Here is a 15,148-nt window from a genome sequence, read left to right on the forward strand (position 1 = left end):
TCTACTAGGAGTAGCCTTTTTAGTGCTAGCTGAACGTAAAGTAATGGCTTTTGTGCAACGTCGAAAGGGTCCTGATGTAGTGGGATCGTTCGGATTGTTACAACCTCTAGCAGATGGTTTGAAATTGATTCTAAAAGAACCTATTTCACCAAGTAGTGCTAATTTCTCCCTTTTTAGAATGGCTCCAGTGGCTACATTTATGTTAAGTCTGGTCGCTCGGGCCGTTGTACCTTTTGATTATGGTATGGTATTGTCAGATCCGAACATAGGGCTACTTTATTTGTTTGCCATATCTTCGCTAGGTGTTTATGGAATTATTATAGCAGGTCGGTCTAGTAAGACGGGGGGCGGCCGTTCGGTCGCCTATGATAGACGGACCAATTAATTGGTCAAAAATGGGTTTGTGCCGCAGGTGTTGAACGATCTACTCTACACAGGTGTGGGCTTACAGGGCTAGGGCTCATAAACCCTTTCTTTCATTCATCAAGAGGTCGGTCACTTTTCCGGGCCGGGATCGAGAAGTGGAAGTCATAAAAAAGAGATCTTTCTCTTCGCACCTCAGATCAAGAGGAAAGGTAGCTTGTCAAGCTGGTCTAACTATTAGAAATTATAGCTGTCTTTTAACCGGCTGTTCTTCTTTGTCAACGCTACTAAGGACCTGACGGTTCGCCTACTTGATGAATGAAAGAACATGAGAAAGGGTGTTAAAGGAAAAGGCGACGAAAGCCCACTACAGTACAGTCGAAGTCAGCGGCTGAGTTAGCCTAGCCTCGCCTACTAAAAAGAAATAGTAGGCGAGCGAGTTTGCGAAGAGGCTTAGGGATAAGAAAGCGTCGGTGCGTAGCCTTCATTCTACTACGCTAGGCAAAGTCACTTAGCTCGACGTTAAGAGAGTAAAGGGGGAATACCCTACATAGAAGAACCGCTGTTCGCTTACAAAGGTATAACCTTTCGCTCCCCGGGGCAAAGCCGCTTCGCACCACTGATAGACTACTTAATGAAGATTCAATTTGAAAGGCGCTACTTTGTTTCGCAAGCCTTTGTCATTGTCAGTCAACTAAGTAGGGCCGACCCTGCGAATCCGTAAATCTGAGAGCATGCCGCAAAAAAAAAGGATGGTCCCCTATGCATTTCATTCTTTCCGTTCCGGAAAGAATGAAAGTACCTGACCCCCCATCATGGTGAACCTCTCCTTGTGATCGGGATGAGGTGGATGCCTCCCAGCCGGGGGGCGGATCGAATCGGAGTTTCCTTAGGTAGCCACCGACCAACAGTTATCCTTAAACTTCTGTGCTTGGTGGAAAAGAAGCGAACAAAGGTACGCTCGCTTGCTGTCTTGTTCTCTGCCGCGGACTGGGATCGCTCGCCAGCTAGGCCCTCTAGAAGAAAGTTGGAGCAACATTGTATGAGAACATATTACCCATCTTCGGGGACAAGGGGCGGAACGACCTCTCGATCTACTTACTGCAGCCCAGGACGGGCGTCGTCGTCTAGGCCTTCCCCGTTGTTCTGATCTCCCCTACGCCTAGGACGTTGTCTGGGCCAAGAGCCATAGTTAGTTGCTGTTTCCATTTGGTTGTTCTTTCTCGTTGTTGATACCGGCAAGACCCAGCCAGATGATGATGTCTGCTGGTTGGTAGTGAGAGGACTCTTAGTACCCGCAAAAAAAAAGGGCGCTGGTGAAAAAAACAAGAATTTTATATTTTTTCTTGCTCTCCCTTAGCAGCGGGAAAGGAGTCTATCTATCTGCCTAGCTTTGGTAGATTTCCCCCAACGCAATTCAAAAACGGAAATTCCACGAATCCCTGAGGTGGATAAGTCCGACGACTCAGCAGCAGTGCGGAATTTACTTTCTCGTCCGGTGGATCTGATCTATAGTTAGGGGGCAATACATACCAAAAGGTTCGAAGAAGGAAGGCGCAGTATATAACCAACCCACCCCCGGTCTAACTGCTGAGAGAGAAAAGTGCTTTTCTTTCCCTAATGGTCCTCGAGTACACACAGCTATTGCTGATCCTTTGCGAGATCAGGATGAGACCTTTATTAATTGCTAATCCATGTTAGGTCAACATCGAGACGGAGCATCTCAGTTGGCTCTGTCAAGGAAGTGAAAGAGGCATTCAACGGTTGAGGTTACCATAGGATTGACCCTCAGTCAGGCCAGAGATTCAAAGGAGTTTATTCAGCAAGTTCCCTGTGCTACCCCGCGGGAAGGAGGTTTCCCAACCTCAATGTGTATTCTATGCGCTTAAGTTAAGTAAGTAAAAAGCGCTTCTAATGCCCCAACACGAGTTGAGCTTAGCTCCGTTACCTAGCCTTGGATCAGCAGATTCCACTTCGGATGACTCTGTATATCATCTTCTTCAGGGCCCAACTCCTCTTCTACTTCTGAAATAGCGTCTGACACAACTGATTCTCCGGTTGCGTCTGAGACTTATGATCTTTCTGCTTTCTTTGGCAAAGAAAATAACGAAAAAGACTTTCGAATCTATTATAACCCCTGTCTCTGACATAGATAGGGTTTATACCTTTGTATGTAAAGTTAAGGAGATGATCCCTACTCTCATACTCAGGTACGTTCCTTCTATCCAATCCATCCCTCTTGAACAAGGGATGACTTGGGAGCCGACCTATAAGGCACTACCAACCCATGGTTGGGTGGCTGCACATCTTAAGTCCACTGCAAAGAGGATTATCAAGTCGGTTCATACCTCTTTGGCCTATGAGCTTTCTTTCAGTTTTTACTGACTACGACTCATGCTCTTGGGCAACAGTGGTCCCAAGGATGTTTGTGGCCGCGTTGCACTCGGTATGCTTTGGATCCTAACAATAAAATGTTCACAGGTTCGGACTTAGACTACTTTGAACGTAGAATAGGTCCGCATTTACCTGATCCTGAAGAAACCCAGTGCCCACCACTCGCAGGCCGATTAGGTCAGACTGTCGAGTCTGGAGGCAAAAGGCGGATATTTGCCATTGGTAACTATATCAATCAAAGCAAAGGCTTCTTAGGCCAATTCATAAATGGCTCATGGAAGTCCTGAAGAAGATACCTACAGATGGAACCTTCTGTCAGGAAAAACCGTTGGATAACCTAGTTGGCCAAAGAGAGTGTTACTCGTTCGACTTAAAGTCGGCAACCGATAGGTGGCCTTTAGTTTTTTATGTTCGAAACGATGTGCGCTCTCAAAGACAGGGGTTTTGCGTCCTCGGTTGTGAATTCAACCTTAGGCTACAATTTATTTGAGGTTCCTTTTGTAAAAAGAAAGTATTCCTCAGTAAGTTTCGTAGCTGGACAACCCTTGGGATATCATGCCTCTTGGCCGTTGTTTGCACTAACTCACCATCTTTTGGTGTGGTGGTGTGCAGAACAAGTGTACCCTGGTGAGAACTTCCAAAGGTACGGTGTACTCGGTGATGATATTGTCATCGCCGGCAGGAAGGTTGCCAGTGTGTATGAGCAGTCTCTTAAGGAATTAGGGAAATATCGTACGCAAAATCCCTTATTTCTGATAAAGGGGCTGCTGAATTCGCCAAGAAGTTCAGAGTTCGGGACTTGACCGTGGACTTGAGTCCCGTGTCAGTCAGAAATCTTCTGAATTCTTACCATCCCTTTGGACTTATGTCCATTCAGGATAAATACCCTTGCAAAAGGTTTTCCACCTTAGCTCGGGTAGGTGGTGCCGGATTCCGGCTCCTTGGTCGAATTGATCATCACAGAAACCTGCATTAGGGTCTATGTGATGTACACACGTCGTTCTCTACCTTTCCAATTTTGGTTGGGTCGGGGACGACCTCTAAATCCTTACCTCAGTGGGTTGATCATCGACTTTCTTAGGAAAGAGATGAAACCACAACAGTTGTCTCTGATACCGGACCAGATGTTTGCAGCTGGTCCAGTGAAGGACTTCTTGGAGTGGACTACTCTCCGGGGGTGGATGAAGCAGTGGCTACAATACTGTAAATGGTATTATGGTACCGCACTTTCACCAGAGGTAACCATCCAAGATTTCTTTGACAGTTGTAAACCGAAAATGGTGGCGATCAAAAATTGGTTCGTTTCGGTCTATTGTGGAAAGTTTATGATATGGTGGGTCAAAGAGGTTTGGATTTCCAAGTACCAATCTTGGAATCTAACCTAAGTCTTCCAGACTTTTATCTGTTGGGTGGGCACTGACTTTCTGGTTAGAGCTGAGGGTTGCGAACAACCCAAAGCTCATAAAGGCGTAATCTCCTTTGGGGATGAAGCCTTTAAGACCATCAAGTATAAGACTTAGAACCTGCACTGTAGAGAGGGGAAGAAGCACCTCTTTCTGCCGCTCCCTTCCCAGATGTAGGTCTTCCTGGAAGTGAGAACACTGCTGCCCGACTTATAACCCGGTCACTCCCCGTCTTCATCCGTCACTTTCCACTGGAGCTTCGAGAGAATGCTGAAATACTATATGTGGAGCTTTTCTACTCGCGCTTTTTCTTCTCCCAAATCTGGATGATCTGAGCCGCTTGCGAAGGACCTTCCCTATATACGTTTGGACCAATCCGCCTTGCACGCAACACAGCTTCAGCTACCCCAATTAGGTCAGTCAGCGAGAGGGCTCTAGTTATTTGGTCTGCTAGAGCCCATTCAGAAAGTAAGCCACGAGTAACTGGTTTTAGAGCCGTTATCAGCAAGTCTCCCTATTTGAGGAATTAACGTAAAATTGGGTCATTTTTAACTCTTTCAACAGAGGGTTTGTACTAGAGCAGTGGATAGCATAGCGGTATCGTAGCTGACTAGAGTGTTTCCAGCTTTTCCTTACTTTTCTTGCTTACCCTGTAGACTTAGTGGGTGACCGATGTTGTTTTGGGCGGTACCCACTGAGGACTACTTGTTTTTACAGTAGTTCTCACGCCCAGTTGTTACCTATGTTTTTGCAGAGCCACAGGTGCCGGCTGCTGCACCGTCTGCGGACCTGGATCGAGGCAAGGGCGTCGCGAGTTAGAGCCCTACCCGACGTGCTGAGCTAGAGGTGCCCTACTGCAGGTAGATGTTTTGTTTAGAGTTTATGTACATAGTTGACTTAACTCGCCAGTGCGAGTAGCTCTGTATTTTGGATCTGAACTATGTATATGAAACTCTGTTTTATTTAGCTTCAATTTTCTCTAGCAGCTCTCTACTACTGTTCGTAGTAGTGTTTGATTTACAGGTACAGCTATCGCTTCGTATACAGGGCAAATTTCTTTGTATACGGCGGATCTGTCGGCGTGCCCGGGGAACGTGAAATCCGGGGCGTGACAGATTAAGTTGGTATCAGAGCTTTGCTGTAGGTCGTTGGGACCTAGGAAACCTAAGCTGGCAAACCTTAGAAAGGCTTGACGCGAGAGGCACGATTTAACGCGAAAGTCATTGATTGATTGTTCTAACTCATCCTTGAGTGGAGTGAGTGACTGAAGGAGTGTCTGTTTCGGTCCAGGAAAATTATGTTGGCTGCAGACGACATAATTTTACGGAGAAACAGGGACCACCTTCGAGACTTTCGTTGATTGGGTCGAGTGTTTGTGCTTATCTGACCATGGTCTCCTTTTGTGCAGCTATGCATCGACGTAGAGGACGACCGCCGCTTGGGGGTCGTGCCCCACCGCCACCACCCCGGATACCAGAACAGATGGAGCAGGGCACCCGACCCGAGACGGGTGTACCTCCCGTGGTAGAGCCGAGTGCACGAGCGGAGGCGAGTGCACAGTTGGATCTGAGCGCACAGTTGGCTGCCCTGACCGAGGTGACGAGACAGCAGGGATTACTGTTACAGCAGATGTGCGAGAGATTAGCCTCGTCACCCAGTACAGCATCGGGGGCACCAGCTCAGCCTACTCCACCTCCCCCTACTCCACCTACTGCACCAGTCGCCCCCATACCCCCACCAGCAGAGATACCTCCAGCACCAGTTGCGCCTGCTAGAGTACCAGTCCAGTCGACTGCGGCGGAGCAAGAGCGGATGACAGAGTTACTGTTTCGTTTTCGCCGCCTTGACCCACCGACGTTTGATGGGGATTGCGCTGAGCCCTGGATAGTAGAGAGCTGGATCAGCGCAATGGAGAGACTATTTGAGGACATGTACGTCCCGGAGGAGGACCAGGTTCATCTAGGGGTCCATTGCTTAGTTGGGGACGCCCGCGAGTGGTGGAAGAGGATGAGGCGCGACCAGGGAGTTGTAGCTTCACAGACGAGCTGGGATGAGTTCTGCGGGATGCTGTACCGCACGTACTTCCCTGTCAGTGTAAAGCAGAGGATTGAGGAAGACTTGAAGAGGATACAGCAGGGGGATCGCACAGTCCAGGAGTATGTTCGGGAGTTTACGCGGCTCCTGAACTGTGTGCCTTTTGCAGCTAGAGACGAGGCACATCGAGTATACCTCTTCGAGCAGGGTTTGAGGCCGGATCTCTACAGGTTTGTGCGGGCGCGGAGGTCGAGGACCTTGGATGCGTCCATTGAGCAGGCACTGTGGGAGGAGAGAGGTGAGGCGACGCTTCGAGAGCGAGACCAGGGGCCGGGACCGAGTCAGGACAGGAAGCGCCCCGCTCCGGAGGACGGTGGACAGTCGAGCAGCAGGCGTCCGCCGAGGCCTCCACGATCACGTTTTCAGGGTCGTGGATCCTCGGGGCGTCAGCGTGCCAGGGATACCCGTCAGCGGGGGCAGCCACAGAGGACACAGCAGTGTGTGATCTGCGGAGGACCACACGGGGCCCGACAGTGTGAGCAGCGGGAGGGCCGGTGTTTTGGATGCGGGCAGCCAGGACACATTAGGGCAGCTTGCCCGCGAGTGGCATCGTCGGCACCATTGTCAGCATCAGCTCAGGCCGGATCCCAACAGTCGTACGGGACACCGCCGAGCTACCGTCGCGAGGATAGGGCGTCTGTACCGCGACAGGGTGAGCAGCGGCAGCAGGCTCCGAGCGGCAGGGTATACGCAGCCCAGGTGGAGGACTCTTCAGCAGCCGACCGAGTGGTGGCAGGTATCACTTTACTTTCTGGTACTAGAGCACGTACTTTATTTGATACCGGCTCATCGCATTCTTTTATCAGTCGAGCTTTTGCATTATTACATGGTCTAGAGTTAGGGTTGTTGCCACAGACCCGGGAGATCCAGATCCCCGACCATGTACTACAGGTGGTAGAGTGTTGTAGGTCGTGTCCAGTGCAGTTGGATTCGTGGATCTTGCCCGCAGACTTTTTGGTTTTAGGGCAGCTGCATGACTTCGACATTGTGCTTGGCATGGATTGGCTGGCGCGGTACTACGCGACTATTGACTGTGGAGAGAGGACGGTGACACTCCGTGAGCCAGGCCAGGACGAGTTCACTTTCAGAGGCTGCAGGAGCACGTTGTTTGCCACGTGGATTTCTTCAGTGAGAGCTCGACAGCTGATGAGTAGAGGGTGCATTGCTTTTCTAGCGACGGTTACAGAGGTACCTACGGCGGCACCGAGACTCGAGGACATCCCTGTAGTTCGCGAGTTTCCGGATGTGTTCCCCTCGGAGTTGTCGACTATGCCGCCGGAGAGGGAGATTGAGTTTGTGATTGATGTAGTTCCGGGAACTGCACCAATCTCGAATGTACCTTACAGGATGGCACCGGCAGAGCTGAGAGAATTAAAGGCGCAGCTTCAGGATTTGATGGATAAAGGGTTCGTGAGACCCAGTGTATCGCCTTGGGGAGCACCAGTGTTATTTGTAAAGAAGAAGGATGGTTCACTTAGGTTATGTGTTGATTACCGAGAGCTGAATAAAGTGACCATCAAGAACAAGTATCCTTTGCCGCGCATTGATGATCTGTTTGATCAGCTGCAAGGATCTCGTGTCTTCTCGAAGATTGATCTCCAGTCAGGTTACCACCAGCTGAGGGTGAGGGCCGAGGACGTTCCCAAGACGGCTTTTAGGACTTGGTACGGGCATTATGAGTTTACAGTGATGCCTTTTGGATTGACGAATGCCCCTGCCGCGTTCATGGATTTGATGAAAAGGGTGTTTAAGCCGTTCTTGGATAGATTTGTAGTAGTCTTCATCGATGATATCTTGATATACTCCCGTAGCGATGTCGAGCATGAGGAGCACTTGAGGATAGTGCTACAGCTTCTGCGAGAGAAGGAGTTGTATGCCAAGTTAAAGAAGTGCGAGTTCTGGTTGCGGGAGGTTACTTTCTTGGGTCACGTGATTTCTGCAGATGGAGTGGCAGTGGACCCGAAGAAGATTGATGCTATTCGGGATTGGCCCAGACCGACGACGGTGACTGAGGTGCGGAGCTTCCTTGGATTAGCAGGATACTACCGTCGGTTTGTGGAAGGCTTTGCGAAGCTTTCCACACCCCTCACTCGATTAACTAGTAAAGGAATTAACTTTATCTGGAGTGAGGATTGTCAGAGGAGCTATGACGAGTTGAGACAGAGGTTGACATCAGCTCCTATCCTTACCCTTCCTGTTATGGGGGAAGGATATGTGATCTACAGTGATGCATCACGGGGCTGGGTTGTGTGTTGATGCAGCATGGTAGGGTAATTGCTTATGCTTCACGGCAGTTAAAGGATTTCGACAAGAATTACCCTACGCATGACTTGGAGCTAGCCGCGGTAGTCTTTGCCTTGAAGCTGTGGCGGCATTACTTGTATGGTGAGCACTGTGAGATTTTTACTGATCACAAGAGTCTCAAGTATCTGTTCACCCAAAAGGAGTTGAACCTGAGGCAACGCCGGTGGTTGGAGTTACTGAAGGACTATGATATTAGCATTCAGTATCATCCCGGCAAGGCGAATGTGGTGGCAGATGCATTGAGCAGGAAGGCAGTGCAGAGCTCGTGCCTGATGATCACTCAGCAGAGGCCGTTACTTGAGGAGCTACATCGGTTGAGACTAGAGGTCGTGTCCCCTGGGTCTACTGCAATACTAATGTCTATGGTTTTGCAGCCTACTCTGTTGGATAGGATCCGAGAGAAACAGAGTGGAGACCCACACTTGCTGAGGATTAGAGAGCAGTTAGAGAGGGGACAGGCAGAGGGTTTCGCCGTGGACAGTTCGGGAGTACTGAGGTACAGGGACCGACTGTGTGTACCCGTGGATTCTGAGATCCGAGCAGACATTTTGAGAGAGGCTCATTGTTCTCCTTATACAGTTCATCCTGGTGGAACCAAAATGTATAAGGACTTGAAGGCACAGTTCTGGTGGAATGGAATGAAAAGAGACATTGGCAGATACGTGGCTCAGTGTTTGACTTGCCAACAGGTGAAGGCAGAGCATCAGGTGCCTGCTGGCAAGCTTCAGAGTCTGCCAGTGCCAGAGTGGAAATGGGAGCAGATCACAATGGACTTCGTCGTGGGTTTACCTAGAGCTCAGGGTGGCTTCGACGCTATTTGGGTGATAGTAGACAGACTGACTAAGTCTGCTCACTTCCTACCAGTTCAGACCACCTGGTCCAGAGAGAGACTCGCGCAGTTATACCTGGATGAGATCGTCAGACTGCATGGCGTGCCAGTGTCGATAGTATCGGACAGGGATCCGAGGTTTGTATCACACTTTTGGAGGAGTTTGCAGACAGCCTTGGGCACTCATTTGCATTTTAGCACGACATTTCACCCACAGACAGATGGTCAGTCAGAGCGGACCATTCAGACTCTAGAGGACATGCTGAGGGCATGCGTCCTGGACTTTGGAGGCGGGTGGCATCGGCATTTGAGACTGGTCGAGTTTGCATACAACAACAGCTATCAAGCGAGCATCCAGATGGCTCCGTTTGAGGCGTTGTATGGACGCAAATGCCGATCCCCTTTGTTTTGGAGTGATGTGGGTGAAAGGAAGACTCTTGGGCCTGACATTCTGTTAGAAGCTGAGGAAAAGGTGAGAGTGGTTCGACGACACCTTTTGACTGCCCAGAGCCGCCAGAGGAGCTACGCCGATACCAGGAGGCGAGACTTGGAGTTTCAGATTGGTGATCATGTATTTCTTAAAGTTTCGCCATCTAAAGGGATTCGCAGATTTGGAGTGCGTGGAAAGCTCAGTCCACGCTACATTGGCCCTTTTGAGGTTTTGGAGCGAGTTGGGCCAGTTGCTTACAGGATTGCTCTACCCCCGCGACTAGTCGGCACCCACGATGTTTTCCACGTCTCGGCATTGAGAAAATATGTATTCGATCCTTCTCACGTGATTGACTTCACTCCGCTCGAGATAGGCGAGGACCTGCGATACGAGGAGCGACCGTTGCGGATTCTTGCTCGTGAGACGAAAGAATTGCGCAACCGGGTCATACCGTATGTCAAAGTACAGTGGAGTAATCACGAGGAGCGGGAGGCGACTTGGGAGCCGGAGACGGTGATGAGGGAGGCCTATCCCTACCTGTTTGACGTGCCGAGCTGAGGTATGCCTGAGTTTCGAGGACGAAACTTTTTGTAGTGGGGGAGGATGTAGAGACCGGGAATTTTAGCTGAGGCTTGTCGACAGCTCTAGAGAGTGTCGGGTCAAGTCCGGGTCGCGTTGGCGCGAAGTGGACGCCAAACGGGCCTTGTGGGAACTTGAGAGCAGCGTGTATCTTGAAGATCTGCGAAATAGCAGATTTTCAGTGAGCTGTACCGGTACACTTTGACAGGTATGGTGCTGTTTGACTTTTTCCTCTCTAGTCTTGTCACCACTTTTCCCCTTACCTTAAGAGCAGGGAGGAGAGAGGGGGGAGGGCTTCTTCCTCCTCTGCTGTGCTTCTTCCTCTTCCCCCTTGGCTGAGTAGAGGTGGTGGAGGAGCTCAAGGGAGAAGCTCAAGCTTCGTCGACGACGCGCCGCTGAGCGGATCGAGGGTGCTTTCAACATTGTGACGCTGCGAGGAGGCCGGGCGACTGCTGTCCCTTACCATCCTCGACGTGGTGCTGCTCCCAGGGCGGTTGTCGAGGTGAGTAGGCCACCGAAATCCCTTCGGTTACTTCAAACTACTCCATTATCGAGCTTCTCTGCTGCTGCTGCTGATTCCAGTGTCGACTGTTGGCGTTTTGGCTTGTTCTCTGTGTAGGAGCGTCGGATCGCGGTGATTCTTGCGTCATTGGATCTGGGACTTCGAGACGAATCCAGAGGATCCTTACTCGCCCGATTTGGAGAAGGTTTGCCCTGTAGAAACCCCTTTTTACTGAGCTGCTATTTGCCGAGCAGATTCTGAATTGCTGAACCGTAGTTTTCAGCGTCGACGCTCAGTGTTTTGGCTTGTTCTCTGCGTAGGAGCGTCGGAATTCAGCGAAACTTGATTCACTGGATTCGCGGCTTCGAGACGAAGATTCTGAGCCCAAGATTGGAATTTTTAGATGAGGTTTACTTGCTTGAAACCTAGTCCTATTGCGCTGCTGTTTGTCGAGCAGAATCTGAGGTGTTGATCTGCAGATCCCAGCGTCGGCCTTCGGTACTTCGGCTCGTGCGCGACGTAGGAACGACGGATCGCGACGAAATCAAGTTTGCTGGATTCTAGACTGCGAGAAGAATCCACAGAGTCCAAGTTTGCTGGATTTGGAAAGGTTAGCTTGATCGGATTTAAAGGTTTCTCAGCCACTGTTTTTCGGACAGTTTCGTGGATTGAGTCATCCATGGTCTTATTTTCCGCAGCAGGTGGATTCGGTTTTGAGCGGGACGCGTTGGGTTTTCGCGGACTCGGCCACTCTCTTCGTTGCCAGGAGATTAGCGATCGAGGTGGGTTAATCATCGGCTTTTCATCCTAAGCGCAAAAATATCAAACTAAGTAAAAGACTCATTCAGCTTTGACTATATATGATAGCTCAGAATTACACTAAGATCATTAGTACTGTTTAAGTTTCTTAGCATATTGGGCCTGTTTAGGAATTATTTACCTGTAAACTATTTCGCGTCATCTGTGACCTGTAGGACTAAGAACTCTCCCACGGTTGAGTTCGTCATTGATTATGACACTACCCCCGAGATTTAGCCTCGTACGGACGCTCCCGTAACTGCTGTCAGTATCTGTCGGCGGGGCTCGAAGCAAATAATGATTGTAGGCGATATGGACTGGCTATCTCACAATATCACTCACATGCCAACCTCAAATCTGATGTTTTTGTCTGGAATCCTTCAAATATTTTATTTTTTACCATTCAACCATGGGTAGTGCTATAATAAACCTTATTCTACACGACATATCTCCAAGGATATGATCATTCTCGTACCTCCCATACTCTTGATGTAAGCTACAGTCATAAGCTCTCGTCGTCTCGTGCACAGCATAATAATAATTCCGATTTTACTGAAAGCATTCCTACGGTTCGTTCCCATTAAATACATCGCAGAACAAATCATCCCTTAAACTTATATCTACATCCTCATTCTATTGTCACGCCAAACAAATAAAATCAAACCTTGCAATGACTGTTAACTTCTTGGCAAGGTTGTCTAGGAGCTAGTTGAGGCCCTCCCCTCTTTGTGAACCTACAACCAGTTAAAGTAATATGCTTTAAATTAGAAATGAAATCTATAGATACATACCGGCAATAGTAGCAGAATTGAACAAATGAAATCTATAGATACATACCGGCAATAGTAGCAGAGCACCTATTAACTGGAAGGATTTGAAAAATTGCTTGATTAGGTCCAGGCAAAACTTCTTGTCTATAGATACATCATTTGCACAAAACTTCTTGTCTACATGGAAACAGTCTTCGCTATGCATGCACGCCATTGGGATACAAAGCATACAATAATTTATCAAAATAGGATATACACATCCTACTGTTACAACCATCAACCACATGACTCACACTACAATAACCAGCAGCATAATTGATAATATTTCCTCCGAACCCCACAGACATGACAAGCCCTCCAATCTCCGAATACATCGAACATATCACTCCAGTCACCACAATCAAAATACAAATCATCTCCATTCTCTGGTTCCTTTACATAAAAGCATTTTTTTTAAATCCGAGATCACAAGAAAAGAGATAACTATTCTAAAACAAAACCATTACATAAAACCGATTATCATGATCCAGGCACAATGAAAGGAAACTTAAGTAACCAAAATAAATCGGTACATATATCCAAATTAACAACGTGAATCCATGACTGAACATAAAACAACCCAACTCTACATATATACATATATGTATATATACATATATATAAAACAAGTTATTTGCCTACTTGTCATGTGTCATAACCAATAATACGAGGTCTATAATCAGGTACCAGTGATACTACCAGTCGAGAATCATAGTCAATATGAACATGTCTACCAGGATGCATGATAACGATCACAAGAAGTGAGGCAGTTTAAGGGCGATGTAATCACAACAACAGGTAATAAGGCTAGTAAAGAACGATACTAAATATGTAAGCATGGGTAGAGTATCAGGTAGAATAAGAAAATGTCAACCAAGTGATTCTGTACCAATGCTGAATCGAATCACCCACCTATACTTCAAAGTTGCTCGAGTCTTCGATTCATTCCAAGTCCACGACTACTACCGTTGCCTGGACCTAATCAAGCACACAAGTGTTATACCGAGCCTCTAGTTAGCACACAGACTTCTCCTATTCAGACAACATATGCCTGATTGATATTAGCTTTAATAAATGCAATTCTAAGAAGACAGAGACAAGCTTGCAAACCTGAAATTAATTAATATTAGCTTATTCATCTAAACTATCATTGATATTAAGCAAATCAATATTCAACTCATCAGCATCTATAGTAATCCCTTCTGTATCATTTCGTATTAACTCAAACCCATCATCTTCATCCTCAATGTTCATGTATCCACAAGAATTTCCAATTATCTCAGCTTCTTGGATGATCTATACCCATTGCATTCTACAATTTTTCCTCAAGCATCTAGTCTCCACTGTTTGAGTGTTAAAAGCTTTCTTCCTTCCTTCCCGCCATGTGATTATTTCCCGCGCTACCGGCAACCCCACCACCGCCGCAGAAGAAGAGGCAGAGCAATGGCGATGGAGCAGCTTCTGAGCATGGGCTTCTCCGAAGAGCTCGCCTCGGAGGCACTATTGATGTAAATTCAAGCGATGTAAGTAGGATGTTAAATTGCAGACTAATTTTGAGGTAAAATTACTCACAAGTTCAAGAGCGTCAGACGAAAATTGGTCAAGCGAAGGACGGAAGGTAGAAAAGGTTGAACATGAATCACGCAAGTTCCTGCTTCCCTTCTCGATCTGTATTGCATCTTGAATGGCAACTTCAACTTCTTGCATACTTGGTCTCAAAGCTCCCCGAAGCTCAACACTAAGAACTGCACATTTGGCAACCCTCCAAACAGACTCTATTTTGAATGCACCATTGAGGGATGGATCTATGACGCTTGCTATGTCGCCCTTACAAATCAATGACCTTGCCTGCAAAGGAAAAAAAAAGTTTTCAATAAATGCAGTATCATCAATGCATAGAATGCAAATACAGACCCAGTGAACAATATTTCTACACTGATTCTTAAGTTTCAAGAATACCAGTAACATTCCCCTTTTAACAAAATAGTAGGAAGAATACGGGGCGCACTTTAAAGTTCACAGACCAAAGGTTCTATGACTAGTAGAGCAATCTACCCTTTTGGTTTAAGATGTAAATCTACTCATTTAGAAAATAAGTTCCGTTGATGAGGCTAAACCACAAATCATGCAAAGGAAAATTGCGTCAGCTGCATTCGTATTAAGGAATAAAAGAGTCTTAAAAATTGAGATGCAAACCCAGTGAACGATGTTCCACTTAGCACCATAATCTTCAACAGATATATGCTTTCTTCCTGAGATGAGCTCTAGCAGTACTACTCCAAAGCTATACACATCGCTCTTATCTGTCAACTACTGACTAGCATAGTACCTATTGAAAAGTAGGAACTTGTCAGCGGATAAATAAATAAAATATAAGAAAAGCAAATTGTACTGGGGATGATATTAGTCGGAAATAAGAAAATCTTACTCAGGATCGAGATAACCAACTGTTCCACAGGCAACGCTCGACCCATGTGAGATCCTACAAAAGAGGGTACATGCTGGGTAGGCTACATAAAACTATAGATTATTCCTACAAGCCCATGATATTTAGTTCGTTTTGTTTTGGCATGGTGCTAATTTTCAAACTGACTAGAATTATGAATCATAATCATTTTGTTTTATCTTAGAAGTTTTTCAAGG

General features: G+C 47.4%; 1 protein-coding gene and 1 long non-coding RNA gene across 3 annotated transcripts; both read right to left on the reverse strand.

The window, feature by feature from the left end:
* Positions 1–1,176: 1,176 nt before the first annotated feature.
* Positions 1,177–3,430, reverse strand: LOC109705463. Its single transcript, XM_020226192.1, is given in 7 exon segments — positions 1,177–1,380; positions 1,382–1,519; positions 1,600–1,676; positions 1,789–1,807; positions 1,809–1,946; positions 2,890–2,983; positions 3,345–3,430. Coding segments are annotated over 7 exon segments (756 nt in total).
* Positions 3,431–12,377: 8,947 nt separating this feature from the next.
* LOC109705472 lies at positions 12,378–13,998 on the reverse strand. Of its 2 annotated transcripts, XR_002214770.1 has the most exons (4): positions 13,616–13,998; positions 13,418–13,483; positions 12,534–12,658; positions 12,378–12,430 (listed from the first exon to the last, which is right to left on the reverse strand). It is a non-coding gene; the product is annotated as an uncharacterized LOC109705472 (long non-coding RNA). The 2 variants fall into 2 exon arrangements; XR_002214769.1 differs by lacking the exon at positions 12,378–12,430 and having other exon boundaries at positions 12,443–12,658.
* Positions 13,999–15,148: the final 1,150 nt, after the last annotated feature.

The sequence above is a fragment of the Ananas comosus genome, unplaced genomic scaffold, assembly GCF_001540865.1.
Source record: "Ananas comosus cultivar F153 unplaced genomic scaffold, ASM154086v1, whole genome shotgun sequence".
Lineage (NCBI taxonomy): Eukaryota > Viridiplantae > Streptophyta > Magnoliopsida > Poales > Bromeliaceae > Ananas > Ananas comosus.